We start from the raw sequence: 27,346 nt of genomic DNA, 5'->3' as shown, positions 1-27,346 counted from the left end.
TAATAAATATACCTGGTTATAGTCTTTAGAAAAATCCAGTAAGAATTTGCCATCATTCAAACCTCGCTCACCTGAAACGGCTTCAGGAATGTTTCCTCCATTGCCAGCCTGCCATACTCAGTGAAAAGCTGGAAGAAAAATCACAGTGAGTGAGTGAGAGAGAGAGAGAGAGGAAGAAAACTTTAGTATTTGTAAGGTTTTTCTTTCATTCATTTTTTTCACCTAACTGTTAACAGAATACTACATTTATTAAGATTATAGTAATCATTTTTAGGAAATTAGTATTAGATAAAGCAGAGCTATAGTAATTAGATATTAAAAATTAAGAACTTAAAGTATCAATTAAAATTATACCTCCATTTAATACTAATACATTTTCTTCTTTGTGTGTGTGTGTGTGTGTGTGTGTTGTTGTTTTTTTTTGGGGGGGGAGGTGTATGTGTGTGTTTTTGGTTTTAGTGCTGGAAATTGAACCCAGGGCCTCATGCATGCTAAGAATGTGCTCTACCACTAAACTATACCCCCAGCCCTAAAACTAATACCTTTTATATCTAGAATATAGGACAATTCTTTGGAAAGAAGAAAGGGGAGAGGAAACATGTCAAATGACCTTTCAAAGCAGAACTGACATAGGATTAGACTAGGGAATCATAACTATGTAGGATACATTTATAAAAGTTGTCACCTCTGGAAATTTAAAGACACAATAATCTGGACTGCTACAAAGGCATTAGGTATTTTGTTTAACAAGTGGATAATCGAATAAACTGCCTTCTCTAAGTTTGTATTGCTCCCAGCTGAGACCCTGAGACACCATCATATAAGTTTTTACACTGCCAGAAATGCAATATTTTGGAGAATGTAGACTGAGGAGGTAACTGTGGCAGGGCCTCCACTGAGGAGAGTTTCATCCACACAGGTTGAATGGTTTTCCCATATGAACAGAGGAAACACTACTTTATACTCAAGACAAAGATGTCCGTGGCTTCTTGGAGCTGGGGAAGAATGTCAACACACAAGATTCCTATCCTTGCCCCTTCAGAATAGAGCCCACAGCTGTCTTTCCTGTGGGAACAGTGGGAATCTGGAAAGCAAATGGTAATTACTAGGTTCCTGATGAGAGTGATGGAATGTGTCTAAAAGGCAGCCGGTCCAGGGATTAGACACTCTCATTAGAATCATGTACTAGTATAATTTGAATTTGTAATCACTTCTGAGAAAGGCTGAGGTATCGTCATTTACAGGAAAATTTGAAATGATCTCAAAAAACTATTTCTTACTTAATATTAAAGTCTAAAATTAATGATTTGTGGAAACGCCTAAACTGGTATTGACAGTGCCATGAATTAATTTATAAAGTCATTGGCTATGTTACAGCATATGTCCACAGAAGTAATTTCTCTTATGAGGAAGCATCTATTCAACTAGTCAGAGTATTGCCTAATTGTCATACTGTGATGTACTAGAAATATATTTGATAGTAATACTGAATTCAAACTCCAACTGTTATTTACAATGTTACTTTGCTCCATCATCCTTTGTATCTGTTAAATGTTCACATTTTGCTACATGGCTCTGATTGCCAAGATAATATTACATACTGAAAGCACATTTTTCTCTAAAATATGAAGATGGAAAACTGTCAGCAAAATAACAGTTTTGCTATCTATTCAAGAATAACATGATCCCAGCGACTTGGGAGGCTGAGGTAGGAGAATCACAAGTTTGAGGCCAGCCTCAGCAATTTAGCAAGGCCCTAAGTAACTTCTTGAAATTCTGTCTCAAAATAAAAAATAAAAAAAATATAAGGGCTGGGGATGTAACTCAGTGGTAAAGTGCTCCTGGTATCACAAAAAAAAAAAAAAAAAAAAAAAAAAGAAAGAAAGAAAGAAAAGAAAAGAAAAAAAGAAATAACATGAACTGCTGGGTGTGGTGGCACATGCCAGTAATCCCAGTCACTCAGGAGGCTGAGGCAGAAAGATGGCAACTGAAATCCAGCCTCAGCAAATTAGCAAGGCTCTAAGCAATTTAGCAAGACCCTGTTTCAAAACAAAAAGGGCTGGGAATGCAGCATAGTGGTTAAGTGCACTTGGGTTTAATCCTTGGTGTCATAAAATACAAAACAAAAATAACATGAATTGAAGGGAATGGGAATTATTACTGAGATGAGAATTATCTCTAGGAAACATCTGATCCTTTACTTAAGATTCAAGTGTGACTTGGAGATGGAAAGGAGCATTGGGCCCAGTCAGATGACCTGACTTTTATTCCCATTCTATCACTAATTAATCATATATATGAGTTTATTCAAGTCATTTATTTATTTTCACATTCATTTTCCCCAATTATAAAATATAAAGAATAAACTGAGTGTCACAAGATCTCTTTCAGATCTAAAATAGAATTCTGTGAGTCATTATAAGGTAGCCTCTAACAGCCCACAGGACAAAAAATCTAGCATATAACAGATATCTTACCATCAATTATCAAATCTCTGACCTTAAGACTTTAACTTCACATTTCAGGTAATTTTTAAGCCTGAATATGTTTTTCTATTTTAATTTGCCATATATTTTCATATAATCAAGAATGGTAGGAAGTAATTTTATGGAAACAAAGGAATTTGAAAACTGAATTAGAAAGAAAAAAACAAGAAATTTGAACATAGGATAACCCTCATTTGGTTATGTTTCTAAACCATTCTCCAAAGTTCTGCCCAAAGCCTACCCAGATAAACAAAAAGTAGTAATATTGTTACCTGAAGATGCTGAAGATCATCCTCCTGGACATTTTGGGATAAATTATATACCTTGATTATGAAATCAAAATGAGAGGATAATCAGTATAATCTTAAGCACTTACTCTGTCATTCTCTATTTTGATAAACATCAATTATTACAAAAATTAACTCTCTTACATACATCTTTATTCAATGACATTTATAAGAAAGGACTAAGAAAGCTTGAGAGAAAATAAACAATGTGCAGTGATATAAAAATTTTGCAGAAATATAAGAGTCACCTGCTCTGGAATCAGAATTTTAAAATTATTTTATGAACTTAATTCAACAATTACTCAATAAAATAACAATTCTTCCAAGCACGCCAAAATAATGGTGTTAAAAATAGTGCTAAATCTGAACAACCCATAAGGAAAATTGTGTTCTGAAAAGATGTTGATTTCTTCACAATTTGTTATTTTGTTTACTTTTATTTTATAAAGTTCCATCACATAGAAGTTTGTCTGAATATCCTTATACATTTGTAGTATTGTTTTATAAACAGATCACAGCATCAACATGACTTCTTTTTTTGGTCAAAAAATGTCAAAAACTTCAAAGAAAAGTTAAATATGCTTATATATTTATGTATTAATGCAAGCAGTATCCTTTGTGTACTTATTTAAGTAACAGATCATTTCTCAGATAATAATTAAAAGCAGTTATTACTAAGAATTTAGTGGGTTTTTCTATGAAAATATTTACTCTATTGAGGTCTAAAATATATAGTAAGTCATAAATATTAAAAAGAACAAGTCAATATAATTTTTATTGGCTTGTATGATGGTTTTTACTGTTCATTATAAAGAAAATAGATACTAAGTTAGTATTTTAAAAGCTCATTCAAGGAGTAGATTGTTAAAAGCATCGATCATTTTTTAACTTGGTTTCTCCTCCTTCCTCCTATTTGTCCTCTCTCGGTTGTACTAAGAGGATAGTCACTAGTCACCCATCCGTCACTAGCTCCACTCTCTACTGGAATGTGATCAGCTCCAACTTGCTCATCCTAAGTATACTGCCTTTTTAAGCTACCTTGCCTTTTAAAAATTGATCTTCTCTGTTTCTTTACCACCCTCTTCTGCTCTTTCCATTGAACAGAAAATTTCTACAAAAATAGACTTAATCTTTTATGTTGTATGTACTGTGCTTATAATGAAACTCTCCAAGAACTTTAAGCACAATTTAGAAAGCTTACTATAATCCCTGAAACAACACTTTAAGAAAGAGAAAGAAAAAAGGAAAGGAAGATGAAAAATTTTAAATAAAGACATTTACCATTCTAAATGTATATAAAGTTGTTTTAAAAAGCTATAAACACAAAGTTTTTACATTTAAAAACATTTCCACTGGCTATGTAAAACAAAATTTTATGTTTATAAATCTTGTTCATTAAATATAACATAATAGTTGATCCCAATATCTGCATATGTTATAAGATTTAATATTATTGAGTGTATTGAGGCATTAAGCAAAAAGAACATCAATAACATAAAAAAACTTCCTCTGGTTAAAGCAGTCAATTGAAAACTGATCAGTAATTAAATTACAGTAACAAAAACAATTCTACTCTTACAAGAATTGGTATGCTAATTAGAGATGGAAAGGAGGATTCGGCCCAGTCAATGACCTGACTTTTATTCCCATTCTACCACTAATTTAGTCACATATATGAGCTTTATCAAGCCACTTATTTATTTTCAAATTCATTTTCCCAAATTGTAAAATATAAAGGATAAATTGAGTGTCATAGGTCTCTTTAACATTTAATATACCTTTTCTGTTGTTTGTCTCACTGCCAAGTGTCTGTAGAAATACATACATTATAAATTTTAGCTAAAGAAATACTCACCCAAATGAATTTATTTCATACCTGTATTGAGCTGATCATTGTACTAAGGGCAAATACTGTGGCAGAATCTCTCAAAGTTGACTGACTATCAAAGGTCCCCTGAGTATCCATCAATAACACTGCAACCTATAAGCAAATATAGAACATCCAGGGTTATTACAGTTACCCCAACATTAACACCATAAGAACTAAAGGAAATCATTATCAATGAATACTTAATAGGTAACTTCTTACATATGCCATGAATACTACAGGAAATCAAAGTATCAATTAGCTACTTATTATTGTAATAATTTTCACTGATGATCCAACATTAACCTAATACAGCATTGAAACAAGTATGAATGATGGCTTGCTGATCTGATGTCCTACTGTTCTTATGATTTTTCCTACCATAATCATTAAATTGGTAAACAAGGATCATTCGATAGGATGCTACACTCCCCTTTAAGTTTCATGTCAAATGGCCAAAATTCATTTTCAAAAGAGCATTTTCAAGTTACTGTTAAGTATAAGCTCAATTTTACTTAAAAAAAGTTGGTATCATACCTTTTTACCATCAACTTTATTGATAAGGAAGACTTCACTCCATATCTGGATTCCTGTGGTTTCTCGTTCAGACCCACCTCTCCATGAAAATCCAGTCAATGGTTCATTGTAATCTCCAACCCAATCAACTGATTCCTATAAATTTAATAAAGTGTATCATATATACCTGGATATGTATGTAAAAATTTTTCACTCATCCTTTCCAATTCTTATCTCTAACTCTAGTCAAAAAGAAACATGTGCACATTTTTTGCATTGATACACTTTATTCACTAAAAAAGAAAAAAACAATTACAGAGAAGACAACCACTGGCCACATTTAATGCTAGGTTTTGTGGATACAAAAATGAAAAGATACCGTTTCAGACTAGAGGAAGCTCATAGCCTAATGGGGAGACAGACATGCTAACAAACCATTTTGGTATAATACATGCATGTGAAAATGAACATGTAAATAAAGCATCAATGGAATAATAGGAAACAGAATAACTAACTCTTGATCAGGAAAGACTTCACAGAAGAGATAATATTTGAAGAATATTTAGAAATTTTTCAGGTGAGCAAACTTGGAGAAGGCATCCAAAGAAAGAAGGAAGGAAAGAGGAAGGGAGAAAGGGAGAAAGGAAGGGAGGGAGGGAGGGAGGGAGGGAGGGAGGAAGGAAGGAAGGAAGGAAGGAAGGAAGAAAGGAAGATTATTGTATAAGGAGTGAAGGACTAATGAATAAAGAAGAGAAATGATAATTAGGAAGGACAAAGGGGGGTTATTATAAAGGTCAAAAATATTGAGGGTCAGGGCTCTGTGATAGAGTGTTTGTCTTGCAGGTGCGAAGCCCTGGGTTCAATCCTCTGCACCACATAACAATAAATATTTTAAAAAAATATTGAGTACCTAACAGAGTGAGAACAGTGGGGGAAAATAGAAGGGTACAGATAAAGGGGGATCTGAGAAGCCAAAGGAAGAGAGAATAGAATAAACTGTTAATTATGTAAGGACGAAAGATCAAATAAAACAAGGAAAAGAAAGTATCCCTTACACTTAGTAAGCAAGTAGTCAAATAACTATTTATACTCATTTTTATATCTGTTAGACAATAATTTGTTAGTTTTTGGAAGACTTCATTGGAAAACCATTAAATCTAAAACCTCATATTAACTGTAGTTAAAAAAATACTAATGCAGAGGAATTTGGGAGTAGATTACTTGATTTAATAAGAAGTCTCATAAACCAGTATAAAGAAAATTTTTATTTTGTTATATCCCATCTTGTTCTGTAAAGCAATTTTAGACCCTTATAAAGAGCTCAGTTTTGTTCTTTCATGCATTGGTTCTATTATCCAGCCTATTACTCTTATTTCCCCTTCATCTCCAATACAATAAAATTTCTACTTTATGAAGGAAAGTATACCTTCTGTTTAATGCAAATATACTCATTCCTCTTGCCTAGAATGTCTCTTCTTTCCCTCTCTCTTGATTCAGATTTTGTATACCTTCAAAGTCTATTCTAAATCTTAATATCTCTATGAAACCTTCCCTGATAATTTCTGCCCATACAGATATATCCTTTACCTGAACTACATTCAGAAATATAAAAATTGGCATTTTGTGATGCCCCTCAATATTGCATGTATCTTAATTCTGTCAGAAAAAGAGTCTTAGGAATGTATACTTCAATGAATAAATTATGATTATCAATTTAAAGACTAATAACATTATTGTGACATTAGCTAAGTCAATGATTTACTTAAGATCTTTATGAAAACTCTAAGCTTCAAAAACAATTTTTAATGACAAAGAAAATGACCCCAAGTAGTTACTTTTTTAAAAATATTTTTTAGTTGTCAATGAACTTTCTTTTATTTATTTATACGCAATGTGAGCCACAATCCCAGCCCCAGTAGTTAATTTTGCAGAAATAAAATTCAGCTAATGTCACTCATTCAGGCACGTATTCATATATTTCTTCAAAAATTATTGAAAGCCAAACTCAAAATTCAAAGGTGGAATGTTTTATCTCATATATAAAAACTAGAGTAAAATTAAGGAAAGGGGGAGAGAAGGGTAGGATAACATAAAGATAAAGGGAAGATAAGTGATGTAGAAGGAGGAGATGGAGAGGCAGAGTGGAGGGATGGGTAAGTGGAAGCAATGAAGAATTAATTCTTTAAAAAAATCATGTTATATGCATATATAAATATACCACAAGGACTTTTACTTTATATATAAATAAAAAGAACCAGTAAAATATAAATAAATAGAAGAGCATAAGTTAGTCCAGTAGAATAGAGGAAGGAGAATAGGAGATGAGAGGGAGAATGGGAGGGAAAAGGTGGAGTTTCATGAACTAAAAATGAATTCCCTGCATGTTTGAGTTTGTTGGGATGAACTCACTACTATATATTATTACAAAGCTCTAATAAAATAATTTACATTAATAAATAATAATACTATGTTCTAGTATGGGATGAGCTTAACAACAGTTTTTCTGCTAAAAGAACACAAATTGTTACATTCAAAACTGAATTTTGCTATTCTAATATGAATGATAATTATACATGCAAATATGGAAGTAGAATTTGGCCTACACAAGTAAATGATGCATATCTTTGTGCAAGGAACAGCAAAACAAGTGTTCATATTCTGTCATGCTTTCTTAATGCTCCTCTACTAGGCACACACACACACACACACAAAAAAAAAAAAACCAAAAAAAAAACAGGGCTGCGAATACAGCTCAGTTGGTAGAGTACTTGCCTCGCATGCATAAGGCCCTGTGTTCAGCCCTCAGCACCATTAAAAAAAACAGGAAAAGAAAACAGATCTGGCACACTCAGTCCAAGCAAACAATCTTTACCATAAGCAACATAACAGGTACTATGAGTACTTCATTCTAATGTTTAATAATCATAACTACAAATGTGCCTAGAATCCAAAAGTGGAAAACATATTAATTTTGTTGATTCAAATTTTCAATTAAGTAGCATACTACTGTTGGTATGCCAGAAATCAGAATTAGTAAAAGTTCTGCTTTCTTTCAAAGCCTGAATTATTTTAGTAGCTCTGTCTTTGGTTTGTTTGAATTGAGGTCAGAGATGGAAGTGTTAAAGTTAATACCACATGATTGTTTTAAAACATAACTCATCTATAAAAGATCAATCTAAAATTAAATACATAAAATGAAGTTATTTGTAGTGTTTCTATTCTACCTCAACATTCATATATGTATTAGAATCACTCCAGGTAAAACGATAGGAAAAAAAACTAGAATATTTTCCATTCGCAATCTTCTGTTTCTCAACTTAAATCTCTTATTTATCCTTCTGTTTTTGGTTTATTCTAGGTCCCTTTAAAGTCTCATTTCTGTGTCACATTGTTTTCTCAAATACTATAACACTTCTGGGGGTGGGGTTAGATGAGAACTGACTGGGAGAGGTAGAACTTTCTGGGTTTTTCTAGACAGGGTTTTGTTTTGTTTTATCTTGACAGGGTTTTGAATTACACAGGAATATGCTTTTGTCAAAAATCAGCAAATAAACATTTAAGATTTATATGTTTCATTGTATGTTAATTTTATCTCAAAATTTTAAAACTGAATTAGTTATTATGTATATATATAAATAATATATTGAAATATTTGTGGGAAAGCATACTGATGTCAGTAATTTACTTTGAAACTTATCAAAAAATAAGATGGTTGAGCTAGGTACAGTTGTACATATCTGTAGTCTGTAGTCCCAACACTTGGGAGGCCAAGGCAGGACAATCACTTGAGCTCAGGAGTTTTGAGACCAGCCTGAGCAACATATTCCTCTCAAAAAATAATAATAATAATAATAAGATGGTGTGATGGATGGTTAGAAAGAAGCATGAAGAGATGGAGACATATATGACAAAGCAAGGGTATTAAAGTTAATGGAAGAATGTAGGTGGTGAGTACCCAGGTGTTCACAGTAAAATTCTTTTAGCTTTGCTGCCTACTTGAAAAATGTCATAGTAAATGTTGGGGGAAAGCTATAATGATACCAAAGTTATGGCAAAAGTTATTTGGCTTTTAAACATGGTAGCATGTAAAGTTCATAATTATATCATTATGCTAATGTCCATGTTTAAAAGAGGAAAATATTCAGTTATATGCTCAGGGAAATGCAGCAAAGTAGCTTCAGACACAAGTGGTCTGTGTAGCTTGTCCCTAAAATACTGAGGTTTGAATGGTTACACTCATAGCATTTGTATTTAGGTACATACTTAGAGTACATAATAATAGCAATAGAAATATCAAACACTACTAAATAAAAACACAAAGTGGGAAAAGCATATAAACAAGAAAACTTTCTAAGGAACCTCTTCCCTACCTGGTTGTACATGTATCGCAACATGAAGTCCATCAGAAATGACTTTCCTTTTCTAAAGGCTCCAGCAACAGATACCGCAACTACTTCTTTGTCCCTGACAGCCTCAGAGAGAAGGATCCGATTTAATGCAGCTTCATCTAACTCAAAGGAATGATCATCTTTGACAATGAGGACTTGGACAGGTCCTGCCTTTTTCACTGGCTCCTCCTCTTCTGAACTCCAGTCACATGTCTTTTCTGAAAATCCACCTGTTAAAGAAGCAGCAACTGGTTCAGTCAATCATCTTGAAATGCCAAGAACAAACATCTGACATTGAGTGGAACTGGAAAGGTTCATTCTAATGACATATTTTAATATCATTCACACCATATCCCAGAAAGACATAAGTGGGTCTTTCTGAACATGTGACTAAATCAATAGAATTTTGAGACATTTATTATTATCTATATTTTTTACATATGAGGAAATTAAGAATATAATTAAGTAATTTCTCCAAGACCATACTTGCCAGGAAGTAACAAATCCAAGTTCATAGATAATAATAATATTCGGCTTGGTATTAGATCTCAGCTATCTAAATTTTTATCCCAGATCTTTCCACAATGATATTCTGCTTCTTTAGTAATAATCCCTGAACAACACATAAATGGCTCATTTGCTTTGCATCAAAAAATCAGGTCAATACCCACACCAGTTAATTTCTCAGATCAGATATATGCCCTTTTTTATTTATTTCTTACATACATGACAACAGTGGAATGCATTACATTCATAATTATCCATTTACAGCACAATTTTTCATAACTCTGTATATAAAGTATGTTTACGCCAAATTATGCCATTATACATGAGCTCTCTCTCTCTTTTTTGCATTACGATTCTTAATACACCTTTATACCACAATTTATCATATCTCTGTTTGTTATAAGGTATGTTGACACCAAATTCACATCTTCATACATGTATTTTATATAATGATGACCGTCTCCTTCCACCATCCTTGCTATTCCCCTTCTCCCTCCCTTCAGATATATGCCCTTTAATAATCTTTAATGAATGTTCTGGACTGAGAGTTTGTGTCCTGACCCCCCACCCAAATTCATATGCTGACACCTGAATCCTTTGATATTGTTATAGCAACTAAACTAAGATGATAATTAAAATAAATAATAAATAGTAAAATTTTTTTGTATTATTAGACAGTCAATGCAATGTTGAATAGGAGAGGTGATAATGAACATAACTTTTGATTTTATAATATTAATTTTGAAATAAACTAGTCTCTTATTAAATAATCTTTCATTTAATTTTTTGAAAATATATTTAAATAGACATTCTGCATGGTGTCTATTTAATAAGAAGTCTTACAACTAAAGAAAAACAAGGGCCGGGGATGTAGCTCAGTGGCAGAGTCCTTGCCTAGCATGTGTGAGGCACTGAGTTTGATCCTTAGCACCACAGTAAAAATAAACAAATAAAAATAAAGATATTAAAAAAAAGAAAAACAAGAAAAATGTATCTCTTGACATACTTTTAAATTAGTCTTCAGATCACACTAATATATTCTATATTTCACATTGATGACTTTGTGTGTGTAATTGTTCATTTATTAAAAATAATACTCCTATCCAAGAACAAGGTATAAAAAATGTAATATATATACACAATGGAATACTATTTAGCATTAAAAGAGAATAAAATCATGGCATTTTCAGGTAAATGGATGGAGTTAGAGAATATAATGCTAAGTAAAGTTAGCCAATTCCAAAAAACCAAATGCCAAATGTTTTCTCTGATATAAGGATTCTGATTCATAATGGGGTGTGTGTGGGGAAGGATGGGGGATTAGATGAACTCTAGATAGAGCAAAGGGGAGGGAGAGGAGGGCAGGGAGCTTGGGGGTAGGAAAAACAGTGGAATGAATGGACATCATTACCTTAAGTACATGTATGAAGACATGAATGGTGTTGACTCTAATTTGTGTACAGAGACATGAAAAATTGTGCTCTCTCTATATAATATGAATTGTAATGCATTCTGCTGTCATATATAACAAATTAGAATAAAAATAAATAATAATAATGATAATAATATTAAAGAGTGCAAATATACCACATAATTTTAATTTTCACTAATGGACAATAGCACAAAGCATCTGGTGATAACAGACGATTTGCTTCTAGCCATGAATTAGAGTTATTTTCCCTAAAAAGTTAAGAAAAACTGATTTGGTATCTGAAAGATTCTATATTGCCATATTGCAGATACTGGAGTACAAGAAGCTCTGTTTAAATCCCAACTTTACAATTTACAACATATATGGCTAACTATCCTCCACCTAAAAAATAAGATTGGACTAGGGTGTAGGTCAGTGCCTGGCATGGCTAGCATCTCCAGCACTTCAAAAAAAAAAAAAGAAAAGAGAAAAAAAAAGAAAAGAAAGAAAGGATAGGAAAAAAAGAGAGAAAGAAATAATAGTACCTAAAAATATCAGAGGCTTTGTGAGGATTAAATAATTTATTTAAGACTGAAAAAATCTGACAAATAGCACATGCTTAATAAATGGTGAGTGCTATTAATATTTTTCATTATCTATTCATATTTGATTCTGCTACTATCTGCCCACATAATTTCAGCCACAACAAGGAAGCCCTTTTGAAGACTGTAAATACAAATATTTAGAGCCTATAGCTTAGTTATGATCTGGGTACATACTTGAGGTGAATCATGGACACTGAATAGATGAATTTTCTTTTCCTATTTTAGATAGGAAAACATCTTGGGAGCAGAATACTAGATCTCAACTTACTACAGACTAATATAATTCTTGAGGGTTACACATATGCAGAGGTACTCTTGGGAATGCATGTAGGAATGAAATTTCTGTGTTGTAATTTTAAAAAAATATTCAGCTTTACAATGTGATGCAAAAGTATCTTTTTCCCACATCCCACCCCAGCAATTTATTAGAAATTCTATTGATCCATATCCTTTCCTACACTTGGTTTTGTCTGACTTCTTCATGTTTGTCAAATACATAAGTATAAAAGAGTGTCTCATTGTGGTCTCTGTATACATATGTCTATCTGCTAATGAGGTGAGTAATGCCTTTTGCCCATTTTTCTATTAAGTTGTTCATCTTTTTCTTACTGATTCATAGTTTTTTAATATATTTTGAATGCTAGTTCCTTTTTATAGGTGTGAGGAAAAACTTAAGAGTTTGTTTTTCACTTTCCTATGTATTACTGATGAACAGCAATTCCTAATTTTAATGTAATAGATTTAATTATTCTATTCTTATGTAATTAGCACTTTGTATGTTTAAGAAATCATCCCTTATAAAAAGATCAGAAAGACATTCACATATATCCTTCTAAGTTTTAAAGTTTTGCTTTTGATATTTAAGTTCTTGGTCCATCAGGAATTGATATCTATATAAAGTGTGAGGTAGAAATCCAATTTTCTTTTTCTTTTCAGAATTTTTAAGTATTTTATTTTGGAAAATCTGAAGCATATACAAAACTAAGCAATGTTATAAACCTCTATGCACCTATCTATTAAAACCTATCATCCAGCTTTAATAACTGTCAAAATCATGTCAACCTTATTTTCACTTATTTTATTTTGACTGGAATATTTTAAAGCAAATCCTAAACATCATGGCAATTCACCTATAATTTCTTTAGGATGTGCTCAAACTGACAACAGTTTTTCCTTTGGAGGGTATAACTATCATGCCAATTGTCATAACTAGTCATTTTAGCAACAACTGGATTTATTAAAAATTTACATAATAAATGATAGCACATGTATTCTGAAAACAGAATGAGTGCTTGCTTTACTTTATTATAACAGAATAATTTGAATAAATTATTTATGGAGATACTTTAAAATTACAAGGTCCACAATATCATTGGAACTTAGCTTCACTTCTTTAAATCCTTACAGGTTTCTTTTAGTGGCAATCTTAGCAAATTATTTTTCTAATGGAAGTGGTATATTTTTTTATATGAGTTACAACATTTTTCAGAATTATATTTACCAAAGTCCCTTAGTTCCTCAAGCAGTCTGCCATATAATAATTTGTTTCTCAGCTCTTAATTCTGATCTGTTCATCAACTTTCCCATACTAGCACCAATAAGATGCTTTAAAAAATATTACTGTTCATCAGTAATACAAGGGGCTAAGATTGTAACTCAGTGGAAGAGGGCTTGCCAGGCACTTGTGAGGCAGTGGGTTCGATCCTCAGCACAACATAAAAATAAAATAAATTTATTTTTAAAAATATATAATATCAAAAATAAAAACAATAGTTTTATAAAAAGTTCTTAACTATAGTGTAGCAAGCCTTTATTATTCTAATTATTATCAATCTTGGCTACTTTAGCCTTTAAATATAATATTAGAATAAATATGTTAGTTGAATTTTTGTTAAAATTTATAGATTTATCAGTTTGGAAAGAATATTACTATGGTATTAATTTTTATATACAGAAACATGGGTTCTCTCTCCATGTATTTTTGGTCTTTAATTAAAGTTTTTATAAATTGGGGAGGTGGAGAGATGTTTATTATATGTATTCCTAGGTATATTATATCTTATTTTTTATGTTTTCTATGTAGGATAAAGAACTATAATTGACTATAATGTACTCGTCTGATATTGAAACATTTACAAAACTCTATTATTTTCTATAAATTTTACATAGATGCTTTTGGACTTTGAAAATGTAGAAGTAGAAATAAATCTTTCAAATAATGAAAATTTTATTCCCAAGTTTTAAATCCTATGGAGTTCTTTTCTTTTCCTTGTATTGTAAGACTTTCAATGCAATATTAAATAGAAGAGGTGATAGTTGTCATAACTTCTCATTTTGGTAGGCATAAACTTCTTGATTTTTAAAGTGATTATTTCTAGTATTTCCATATTTAGGACCACAATTATTAGAGTTTGGTTTAGTTTAGTAGATACAAATTATCAGATTAAGGAAGTTCTCTTTTACTTTCAGTTTACTAAAAGTTTTCTAAAATCATAAATGAATAATGAATTTTACCCAATGTCTTTCTTTTTTGCATCCACTGAGATGATCATATAGTTTTTTTTAACCTCAAATGCATCAATGTTTTGAGTACTATTTTTGCATTTTATATAAACATAATATTTCCAGGGTGTGATATCTTGAATTGAGTTTACTAAATTTTGTTTAAAAATTGTTTATTTCTATTCATTAATAAGTTGAGTCTATGATTTTCTTTTCTAAAAAATATCTGTATATTGTATATCTAATAAAGGTATTATATCAACAATTTATAAAAAACTCTCAAATCTCAATAATAATGAAACAAATTACTCAGTTAAAAATTGGACTAAAGATTTAAGTTATACTTCACCAAAAAAATACCATGGTTGGGAAATAAAAACATGAAGATATGATCAACATCATAAGTCATCAGTGAAATGAAAATTAAACCACAATGAGACAATACTACACACCTATAAGAACCTGCATAAAAACAAGTACCAACAAGAATGTGGAACAACTAGAACTCTAATATGTCACTGGTTAGAATGCAAAAATTGAATATCCAATTTGCACAACAGTTGCTCAGTTTCTCATAAAGTTGAATATATACTTACCAGAAGACTCAGAAATTACTAAAAGACCACTTCTAGAAATTTATCCAAGTTCAATGAAAACCCACATTTACACACAAACCTGCAACTTTATTGATGATGGCCAAAACTATGAACTGTAAACAATGCCCCTCAACTGGGAAATAAACAAAGAAACTGTGGTAATCTACATAGTGGAATATTAACAATAATAAGGAAGGAACTACTCATTATCCAATATGGTTGAATCTCACCATGAATCTCATCTACATAGTTATATACAGTTCATTTATACAAACTGTCCAGAATAGGCTAAGTAGATTCCTGGTTGTCAGGAACCATGGTTGGGTGGAAGAAGGAGCTGACTACAAAGAGATGGAAAAAACTGTATGGGGTAATGGAAGCATTTAATCTTGATTGTGGTAGACATAAATATAACTATGTAAATTAGTCAAAAGTTATAGAATGATATACTAAAAGGGTAAATTTTACTGTGTGTATATTATCTTAATGTTTAAATGAGAAAAATATCATTTACATAGCATTATAAACCTAATACATCTAGTAATAAATCTAAGTGATATGCTGCTAAATGTATAGCTATCAGATACTGATGACAGGTAGATGAAAAAAATTTGAGATTTGTAGTTTATGCCAATTTCCATAATATAAACCCTACAAACATGGACATTTCAATCTGACAGTGTGTGCATGGAGATGCACCTGATCAGCTTTCATAATCTCTCATGATCTAAGACAGTCTGGCTCTAACACACCATTGAAATCTAATAAAAAAACATTGAAGACCTCTATAGAAAAATATAAAACATTATTGAAAGAAGGACACATATGTTCTCAGGTTAAAAGACTCTGTGTTGTAAAACTGTCAGTGTTCTCCATTGACCCATAGATTGGTTAGAATCCCAATCAAATCTTCAGCAATCTTTCTTGCTCAAATGAACAATGCAGATGGAATGGCAAAGAACTGAGAATAACAAAGAAAATCTTAAAGAACAAAGCTGGGGACTTACACTAACAGGCACCAACAGGCATTTAAAATCTATACTAATTAAGACAGGGTGATGTTTTTATAAGCACAGACAAACAGACAGGATCAGAGATTACAGAAGCAGATCCACATATACACATTCATCTGATTTAACACAAAGATACAACTGTAACAAATGATGAAAGGATGATCTTTTTAATAAATTATGCTAGATCAAATGAAAAATCATATGGGGAAAAAAAGAAACCTCCACTCCAAGCTCTCAACATACACAAAAATCTATTTCAAGCAGGGCATGGTGGTGCACAACTATAATCCCAACAATTTAGTAGGCTGAGGCAGGAGAATTGCAAGTTCATGGCCAGCCTTAGCAACTTGTCAAGGTCCTAAGCAACTTAGTGAGACTCTGTCTCAAAATAAAAAATAAAAAAGACTGGGGATGTGGCTCAGTGGCTAAGCACCCCTGGGTTCAGTCTTCATACCAAAAAAAAAATCTATTTCAAATAAATGTACCCAAGTATAAAATGGGAAAGTGGACAAATGATACAAATCTGCAATTGATAAGAAACATAATATCAAATGGAAAGATATTAGTTGTCATGCAAATAAAAATGAAAAACATTGATAACCTTTTTTATATATTTCAGATTTATAAAAATCAGAAGTGTGACAATTCCTTGTATTGGTTGAGATGTGAACTTGTATTCTCAGGTGCTGCAGGTGGAAATTAAAATGGACACAGTGGGCTGGGGATATGGCTCAGTGTTTGCCTAACATGCTCAAGATCCTGGGTTCTCAATCCCCACTGCTGGGGGGGGAAAAAAAACCCTGTATTCAGTTTCCGCCACTGCTAAAAAAGAAAAGCTGGACATAGCATTTTTGAGAGGCAATTAGGCAATAATTATTAAAAACACAAATGCATATACTTCCTTACCCAGAAATGCTATTTCAAGGAATTCATTCCATATATATTCATATACATACAAAACACCAGAAGCAATGTAAATGATTAATCAGTTATGGCTCATCAACTTATGGACTATAAGGTAATTAAAGAGAATGAGGAATCTCATTTCAAACAACTGCCACTGTATTTTATGAAAAATAACTGAAGATATAAAACCTGTGTTTACAGTATGGATAACTCTGAAAAAAATGTGTGTGAAAGTATTTGACAAGTTTGAGGAATAACATGGAGTATGATATAGATGAGTAGGTTGGAAAGGTTATATATAAGGGGTCAAATCAGGCAGAGAAAGACAAGTCATAGATCTGAGAGGATTTGGGACAATACGGTTATTGGGGATGAGAGAAAAAGGAAAGATGTCAGTGGATACTTGTATCTGATTATCTATACCTACTCTACCTTTGTATACTAGATGTGGGTGAGATAGATAACTCTGACCCTTTTTTGTTTTGTTTTCTCTTTCTTTTTGCATTGCTGGGGATCAAACCCAGGACTTCATGCATGCTAAGGTTCACACTCTACCACTGAGCTATATTCCCAACCCTAAACTTTTAGTTTATTTGTTCAAGGTCCTTAAAGAGTTACAAATGTATTTAATAAAGAGGACAGAGAGTACTTTTAAGTGTGGCTTAATTCTGTTGTAAAATAAAACAAATATCTATAAAATACTGAGATTGTTAATGGGAAGAAGTCTTATTAAAATGTGGGCAAAATACCATATTAAAAAATCCTTTACTTTTAATGAGACATTCAGAAATATTGGAGTAGTTTGTTATTAAATAAAAAAATGAACAGTAAGATACAATGAATCTGTGGAATGTTTATTTGTAAATATATGATCATTAGTTTATATCTCACTGAAGGTTTAAAGTCTTCCAATCTGAAACCTATCATTACCATCAACCTATACCTATATTTATGTAATTAACATTTACATATAAAGCTCCTTATAAAAGCTTCAACTTAAATGTCTAATCAACTGATAAATGTACAAATCAAATGTGATATAGCCATACATTGAAATGTTATTCAGGAATAAAAAGAAATGCAGTACCAATCTATGTTATAATATGGACAAACCCCAAAAACACTGTTAAGAAGCCAGTCATGAAGGACCACATATTGCATGATTCCACTTACGTAAAAATGTCCATAATAGCCAAATACGTGTAGACTGAAAGTAGGGAAGTGTTTGCTTGTGGCTGGGTTTGGGTGGATACTGGAGGTTGATGTCTAAATGCTGCAAGGTTTCTTTGGGAAACTAATGTAAATGTTCTAAAATTATACTGATGTATATATTACTCTGAATACACTACACGCCATCAGACTATATGCTTTAAATGGGTGAATTATATAGAATATGAATTATATTTCAATAAACCTGTTAAAATTCTTACAAAATCTTTAGTTTCTATAAAAGATCAAAACTGAAAATATAGACTAAAACTATATGAAGAGCACAGACTGTCTTACTTGTGTTTCTTGAAAAGTTATAAAGAAGCTCACATACAGTAGGTCCTCAGTAAATATTTGTTTATAAAAATTTAATTAAAATAACTCTGAAAAAGTATTAGATGCTGGTTATTACAAATGTTACATACTTGATTATTACATACTTGATTATTACACACTTGGTTATTACAAATGTTACATACTTGATTCATCCTTCATAACTATATATTACCTATGCAATATATATTATCTTTGTTAGTCTGAAAAAATCCCAAAATCCTTTGGAATACAGACCAATTTTTCTCAGCAACAGATTTCTACATTTTCAAATGGGTTTTGCTCAACTAATCTTATTTTCAATTCCCTGAACACTATCCAAATCCTAAGAAGAGAAGGGAAAGGAAATAGTTCAGAAGGAAACTGGCTGGGAATTAGCATTTTACTATGGATAATACAAAAATGTATGGCACATGAGGAGAGAACCAACTTGCTATGGTTTGAAGATTCTTTGTCCCCTCTAAGACTCATGTTGAAATATGGTCCCTGTTGAGTGTGTGGGAGACCTTGCCTTTTGGTTTTATTTATCCCATCGGGTTTATCCCCTCTGAAGGGCGCCAAAGTCAAAAGTTTTCTTGACCAATCCCCGCAGGACACAGTGTCTGTTCGCCTTTCCTGAGTCACCCTGCCAATCAGCACCCACCATTTAGCCAAAGCAACCCTTCTTAAGCTGAAGCTTGCAGGCTCACACTGCTGCTGCTCTTTTCCTCTCCCTTTCTTCCCCTTCATGAGGTCTCCCCCACCCCCCACCCCCCAATAAAATCTCTTGGTTGAATCTCCATCTTGGGTGAGTCACTTGCCTTTCAGTCCCCAATGTAACAATATTGAATGGTGGTGGGCCTTTAAGAGGTGGTTAGGTCATGGGGATAAATGTCTTTCTCAAAGGAATGGGTTAACTCCCAGGAGAGTCTTTTTCTGAGTTCTCTCTCACACACTCCCAAGAGTGGGTTGTTATACAGCAAAGCTACCCTTGTTGTATGCTCCCTTTAACATAACCTCTTCAGCTTTTCTACTATGGTATGGTACAATAAAAGGTCCTGACAGATGTGGCTGCATGATCTTGGACTTCCAGCCTCCAAAACTGTGAGCCAAAATAATCCACTCTTCTTTATAAATCACTTAGTCTATGGTATGCAATAGAAAATAGACAAAGACACAATACCATCATTTTATCTTTTTACATACTGGATTTTGTATTTAATATTGGGACTTTGGGGACTTTTTCTTTCTATATAGTGTTCTGGAAGCTGTCACTCAGCTTTAGACATGTAGAAAGGGAATCTTCAAAAATTCAGTGTAGAGAACAATCATTTTTATATACTGGAAATGCTGTAGTAGTATATTACTAATTTTCTTAACTGTAAAATTTATTTAAAAATCTATACTACATCTTTTATATTACTACATTTGTCTCAAAATAAAATTTTACAAAGGGGCTGGGGATGTAATTCAGTTGTAGAATGTCTGTCAAGTAGTCCTAGGTTCAGTCCACTGTATTGCTCTTATGGTTGGATCTGAAACATCTCCCAAAGCTCGTGTGTTAAAGGCTTGGTCCCCGATGCATAGGTGGGAATTTGAAGACTGAGTGGCTCATAAGGGCTCTGAATTCATCAATGGATTAACTAATTGAGGAATTCATATCTGAATGGAACTGCAGGAGGTGGAACCTAGTTGGAGGGAGTGGGTGCTTGAGAGTGTGGCCCTTGGGATTCTGTCTTGTTTCTAGTCCCTTCCTCTCTGCTTCCTAGCTGCCATGAGGTAAGCAGCTTTTCTCTGCCATGCCCATTTGCCATGATGTTCTGCCTTGGCTGAGGCCCAAAGCAATGGAATTAGTCAACTATGAACTGAAACATCTGAAATTGTGAGCCAAAATAAATCTTTCCTCCTTTAAGCTCTTTTTCCCAGGTATTTTGTCACAGTGATAAAAAGCTAATATAACTGCAAACAATAAATAAATAATAATAAGAAGAAATATAAATGGCTGATAGAAATAGGGAGAAAGTTTAGTTTTCCTAGCAAAGATACAATATCAAAAAGAGACGACCTTTTTGGTCATAACTAGTAATGGTTTAAAAATACATAAATGTACACACACACACACACACACTCAATATTGGAACAATGAAAAACTTTTAAAAAAAATACACATATCTTTTAACAAAGCAGTCCCATTTCCTGGAATTTATCCTAAGGAAATTGTCAGAAATGTGCAGATATATATCTATACAGAGGTTCAGAACAGCATTATTTATACAGTAACAAATTGAAAATAATCTAAATATCTAACTGTAGGACTGTAAATAAATTATGTTACAGCAATGTTATGAAAAATATACAGCCATTTGAAATCATGTTACATAAAAATACCTAATCATAAGAAAATATGTTCACATATTTTAAGAGAAAAAGCAGATGGAAAATATAATTCCCACTAAGAAATGCAAACAAATACATATGCATTTATAGTCCCTGAAAAAAGTCTGTTTTAGAAGTACTTGGTTTCAAAAGAATGATCTGGTCCTTTGATCATCTCTGATTCAGCTACTCAAAAAATGTATGGTTATACTTTGTCATGAATATTGTCTATGTCATGCTGAGGTCTATTTCCATCATTCTAAGCTCCCCTCTGTTGCAGAGGGGACTGGAAACATTGCAGAGACTGTAGAAAATACAATATTATTCTTACAATATTCTCTCAGCAGGGATGTGGTTTAGATTTTGCCAAAGAAAGGCACTTAGGACATTTGAAAGACGAGTGAAGGAAAAAATCATTATTGTCTTCAATAAAAACAACAGATAGGTACACAGATAGCAGCCAGTAGGATTACAGCACATGCCAAAGTCACCAATTCATGGACAGTAGCTAACACTTTGGCCAGATGGTCAGGTATTTGGAAGAAGTTTGTAGAAGGACTTTTGAAATGGGAACAGATATTCAGTCTCATGTGAATGCTCCCAAGGGTATTCACTGCTGAGGTTTCCAATAATCAAGCAGACAGATGACTCATTTTGTAGTTATCAGTCAGCCTCTTTCCCAGTTACCCTAACTCACAAACTAAACCAGCAAAAGAAATATGAAGTATCTATATTAATTTCAGACAAAACAGACTCTGGGACAAAAAGTATTACTCAAGTTGAAGAGACTCAGTACATAAAAATAAAATAATTCATCAGGAAGATGTGACAATTTCACATTGTATGTATACAACATGGGCCAAAGTGTATAAGCAAAACCTGATAAAGCAGAAAGGGAGACTGACAAACACATTTTGTCGCTTTAAAACATATGTGAGAACTTTAAAGTATCTATTAGATATCAGTATTTGGTAGGTCAAATAGTCCAAAAAGGAAAACAGTCCAAAATCAGCTAGAAAATGGAAGGTAATAACAGTACATTGAATATATCTGAGCTAATGGACACATATATAGCATACTGTATCAAAAATCAGAAAACATAATATGCTTTTCAAAGACATATGTAATATTTATAAAAATTACAGTTATACTAGAACATGATGCAAATTTCAACAATGTTCAAAGCATAGTATGTTCACAAAGTAGTCTATAAACATGAGAAGTACAATATTATAGCCACTAGTCATATGGTTCCTCTTTCTTATTGGCCACATTTCATAAGTTCAATGGCTACATACAGCTAGTCATTACCATACTGAACAGTGTATTTCTATTATGAAAGCAAGCGGTAGAGCTATACAACATATATCATGATTAAAATAAAATTAACAAAAATTTAATTTAGAAAAATCCATAATTTCTTATATTCAGGAATAAAATAAGAAATCACTGTTTATTTTAAACATTTAAAACTGAGAATAAACCTATATATCAACATATATACATGCATGTATTAAAAAAGAAGAAAAACTAGAAATTAAGTAAATAGAAAAGAAAAAAAAAGGAACTAGACAATAAAAGATAAAATAAGGCAGATACACATTAAAAAAAAAAAAAAAAAACTTTAGGCCAAGAAAATAAGAGAAAACTTAGGATAATTTTGCCAAGTTGTTGAAATGGACTGATTCCAAGAAATCTGTAAATTACTAAAACTGAACCCAGGGGGCTGGAAGTATAGCTCAGTGGTAGAGTGCTTGCTTAGCATGCATAAGGACCTGGGTTTAATCTCCAGCACTGACAGGAAAAAAATAAAAATAAAAAACCCTGACACCAAAAGAAATAGAATGTTTAATTGCTCTAAAACCATTATAGAAATGGAATCTTATTAGAAATAAGATAACATAAGATCTTATAATATAAATAAGATAAATAAATAAATATCTATAATAATAAGACAAATAAGATCTCATTAGAAATAACAGATTTTTGTAGAAATTGAAAATCTTATTATTAAAAGAAAGAGCAGGTACAGGTTGGTTAAAAGAGCAGATACAGGTGGGTTAAGAGACTATTTTTCTTAAACTGGATCATTATAATCTTAAATAAACTCATATAGACTAGGAAAAAAGGAAATATCCCCTACATATTGTATAGTTAGTATAATCTTGATACTAAAATCAGACAAAGAAAATGCAAGAAAGAGAACTTAGATATAAGCCTGCTTGTAAATATCTTAGTCAAAAGATTAGCAAATATAGCACTGTATTTTAAAAAAATAATATAGCAAAACTATCTTGGGTTTATTTTAGGAATGCAAGATCACTTCAACATAGAAGATATATACTATATATTAATACAACTAAAATATTAACAAGTTAAAGAAAAACCATGTCATTATTTCAATAATGCAGAAAAAGTATTTGTTCAAAATGAATAAATACATTAAAATTCAATATCCAGAGATGACTTTAAAAACTATTATTTGTAAATAAAAAGAATATTTTAATTAGATGAAGTAAAACAATAAAAAGACTGGGAGAGTTCTGCAAAGAACCTCTGGAGTCTATTGAAAATTTACAACTTTCAGGAGTAAGCTTGGGAAGTAAATTTTAAGTTCAGCTCTTAGTTCAGTAACAGCTACCCACCCCTCACCCCACAGCTCCACTAGAGGCAGCCATGCAGGTGTTACTGGTGCAATTTTCATGCACATTAGGGGAATTACAGCGGTAAATTAGACCTGAAATGACTATGTTGTACCTCAAGCTGATCCTTGACATGTAAACAGCCTGTAACAATTAAAACAAAAACAAAACAACAACAACAAAAAATAAACCCTAGGGAAAGGAGATAATCCAAGTTTCAGAGGTTTACCACATTATTAGATTCAAATACCAAGTTTTCACCAAATCACAAAGCATACAAGGAAAGAGGAAAGTATGGCCCATTTGAAAGAAAAATAAAAAAGAAAGCATCCCAAATAAGGACAAGATAACAATTACTTTAAAACATTGTCTTATTGTATTCAAACAATCAGCAGAAGATATGCAGAAAACCAAGAAAATGATGTATGAACAAAATGGAAATTTCAAGAAATTAAGAATTCTAGAAATGAAAAATACAGTAACTAAAGTGAAAAATTCACTAGAGGAATTTGAAGGAATATTTGAGCACGGAAAAAAAAGAATCAGCAAAGTTGTAAATAGGACAATTGAAATTATTGAGTGAGGAAAAGGAAGAAAAAAGGATTGAAGCAAAGTAAACAGAGTCTAAAGGACTTGCAGGATACTGGCAAGTGAACCAACAAATACACTGTAGGAGTTCCAGGAGAAGAGAAAGAAAGGAGTAGAGAGATGATTTAAAGAATGATGACCGAAAACTTTCTAAGTTTGGTGAAAGATACAATATAAACATACCAAGAAGTTCAACAAACTCTAAGTAGGATAAACTCAATGAGACACATTACAATCAGATGTCAAAGGAAAGAAGAATTTTTTTAAAGCAATAGGGAGAAGTGACTCACTTCATACAAGGGATTGTCAATTATTTTAATAATATTTGGAAATTCCAATCCTTGTTTTCTATATGGCTTAAGAGACAAGTATATTTAAAAAGCAGTTATTAGTCTAAAAGCTAGTATTATTAACACTGGTTTTTAACTCCACATTTTGTTTTCTACATAATTTAGGAGACTGATGCATTTTCAATTTATGGTTTTGAACACACAATGTATAGATATGCAATTCTGTGACAATAATAACCAAAAGGGGTAAGTCAAAAATGTAAGAGCAGAAATTTTATATGTGATTGAAGTTAAACTGGCATAAATTCAAATTAGAGTGTTACAACTTTAGGAAGCTAAATGTAATTTCCAGAAACACCACAAAGAAAACTGTTATAAAATATGCACAAAATTAAATAACATAATCTAAATATCATGCTAAAAATCCACTAAACACAAAGTAGTAATACAGGAAGTGAGGAACAAAAAAGCTATAAGGAATATTGAAAACAAATGAAAAAATGAAGAAATAAGTTTACTTTAAATGTAAATGGATTAAACTCCCCAGTCAAAAGAAAGAAAATGGAAAAAATGAAACAAAAAGGAAAAAAAATTATTGAATTATATGCTGTCTACAGGAGGCTCATTTTAGATCCAAAGACACAAACAGACTGAAAGCAAAAGAATGGAAAAAGATATTCTATGTACCACATGATAAACAACAGAGAGCAGGAGTAGCTATGCTATTAGACTATTTTCAGTGCTGGGGACCAAACTCAGGGCCTCACATATGCTAGACAAGAGTTTTAACTTCTAGGCAATACAGATTTTAAGTCAAAAATGTTACAAAAGACAAAGAAGGACATATTTTAATAAAATATACTTTATTGTAATAAAAATGTATTCTTTCTGAATATAGCAAGAATATATAACAATTACAAACCTCTGCATACCTAATAGCAGACCATCAAAATATATGCATCAAAAATTGACAGAAGAGAAAAAAGAAATAGACAATAATAGTTGAAGACTTCAAAACCCTAAGCTCAATAATGGATAGAAAAACCAGATAGGAGATAAGCAAGAAAACAGGGGATTTAAACAACATGATGTACCAACTAGATCTAACAAAAATATACAGACACTCTATTCAACAATATGATATATATTTTTCCCAAGAGCTCATGGGACATTCTCCAGGTTAGGCCACGTATTATGCCACAAATTAAATCTCAGTTCATTTTAAAAGACAGAAACAATACCAAATATCTTCTTTACCTGTAACATAATAAAGTTAGAAACTGGGAACTGAAGCTGGGGATGTAGTGCAGAGGTAGAATGTTTGCCTGGCATGTGCAAGGTCCTGGGTTTGACCTCTGCACAAAAATAAGAAAAAAAGAAGATGAAAGAGAAGAGGAAAAAGAGGATAAAGAAGAGGAAGGAGGAAAAGTTAAAAAAATAAATTAGAAACAGAAGAAAACTAGAAAATTCACAAATTTGTGTCAATTAAACAACACTCAACAAACCAAACAACAATTAAAAAAATAGAGAAATTAGAAAATTAAATACAAGTAAAACCACAATGAGTATTAGCATCAGCATATCAAAGAGAACATTTTCCTTTGTTTTGAGGGGATGCTAACACACAATAGGGGTTGGGAGGGGAAGAACAGAAGTTCAGTGGATTAGACAAAGGGGAATGAAGGGAAGCAAAGGGGGATTGGAATAGGAAAGACAGTAGAATGAATCTGACAAAACTTTCCTATGTTCATATGTGAAAACACCACCAGTGAAACTCTATATCATGTAAAGCCACAAAAATGGGATCCTAATTAGAATAAGTTATACTCCATGTATATATAATATGCCAAAATACATTCTGTTATGTATATCTAAAAAGAACAAATAAAAAATTTAAAAAACACAATGGGACACCATGTCATACCCATTCTGATAGCTTTATTTTAAAAAGTGTTGGCAAGAATGTTGAAAATTCGAAACCTAAGAGTACTGTTGGTGAGAATATAAAGTGGTACATCTACTGTGAAAAACAATGTAACAGTTCCTTAAAAATTAAAAATAGAATTACCAAGGACCAATAATTCTGCTTCTGGGCATATACCTAAACGCAGAGTCTGAAAGAGACATTTGTGCACTCATTTCACAAAAGCATTGTTTACAATAGCTAAAATGTGGAAGCAAGGGTCCATCAACAGATGAATGGATAGGCAAAATGTGATGCTTACAAACAATGGAATGTTATTCAGACTTTAAAAGGAAGTGAGTTCTAATGTACACTACAACATGGATGAATCTTGAGGACAATATACTCAGTGAATAAGGCAATCACAATAATAAAAATAGTGTGTCATTCCACTTCTGTAAAGTACCTAGAGGAGTCAAGAATCATAGAGAAAGAAAATAGACTGATGGTTAATAGTGAAGCCAGAATTTGACAGGCAGATATGCAAGGGTGGGATCCAGAGAATGGAGGGATTAAAATGTTAATTCTTTCAAAGTCCTTCCTCCACCCTTATCAAGATAACCTGCTCTTGCTCCAACCTATTGCTAAGGTAACGGGGTCCCAGGGATTGTCCCTCTCTACAGGGATTTGTTATTAGTGCCCCCTTTCTGACCAGGTCCACCTGCTTCTCACCTTTTGGCCATCTCACCGAGTATCTCCCAGGCCTAGTCACATACAAAGGAAGGAGAAAGCTAAGGGGAAGAGAGCAGGAAAACAAAGACATATAAAAAGGCAGAACACCCTCACTTCTTAGGATACCAGGATACCAGCTATGGCCCCCTTCTCCCTCTTGGGAGAAGTCTGTTACCCCTTTTTAAATAAATCCTGTTTTATATGCTTGCC

The 27,346-nt window shown here is 32.3% G+C and overlaps 1 protein-coding gene across 3 annotated transcripts in view; it reads right to left on the bottom strand.

Annotated features, from left to right (window-relative positions):
- The window catches only part of Atl1 (atlastin GTPase 1), a 68,277-nt gene that overhangs the window by 21,207 nt on the left and 19,724 nt on the right, over window positions 1-27,346 (bottom strand). For all 3 annotated transcript variants that reach the window (XM_071607886.1, XM_071607887.1, XM_071607885.1), the window contains exons 3-7: window positions 9,527-9,774; window positions 5,178-5,312; window positions 4,650-4,754; window positions 2,759-2,809; window positions 72-128 (exon numbers count right to left, since the gene is read on the bottom strand). In XM_071607886.1, the coding sequence (XP_071463987.1) occupies window positions 72-128; window positions 2,759-2,809; window positions 4,650-4,754; window positions 5,178-5,312; window positions 9,527-9,774 (596 nt within the window). The remainder of the gene's footprint in view (window positions 1-71; window positions 129-2,758; window positions 2,810-4,649; window positions 4,755-5,177; window positions 5,313-9,526; window positions 9,775-27,346) is intronic.

The sequence above is a fragment of the Marmota flaviventris genome, chromosome 2, assembly GCF_047511675.1.
Source record: "Marmota flaviventris isolate mMarFla1 chromosome 2, mMarFla1.hap1, whole genome shotgun sequence".
NCBI lineage: Eukaryota > Metazoa > Chordata > Mammalia > Rodentia > Sciuridae > Marmota > Marmota flaviventris.
The sequence above is the reverse complement of the archived record's forward strand: the minus strand, read 5'-3'. Positions and strand labels throughout refer to the sequence as shown.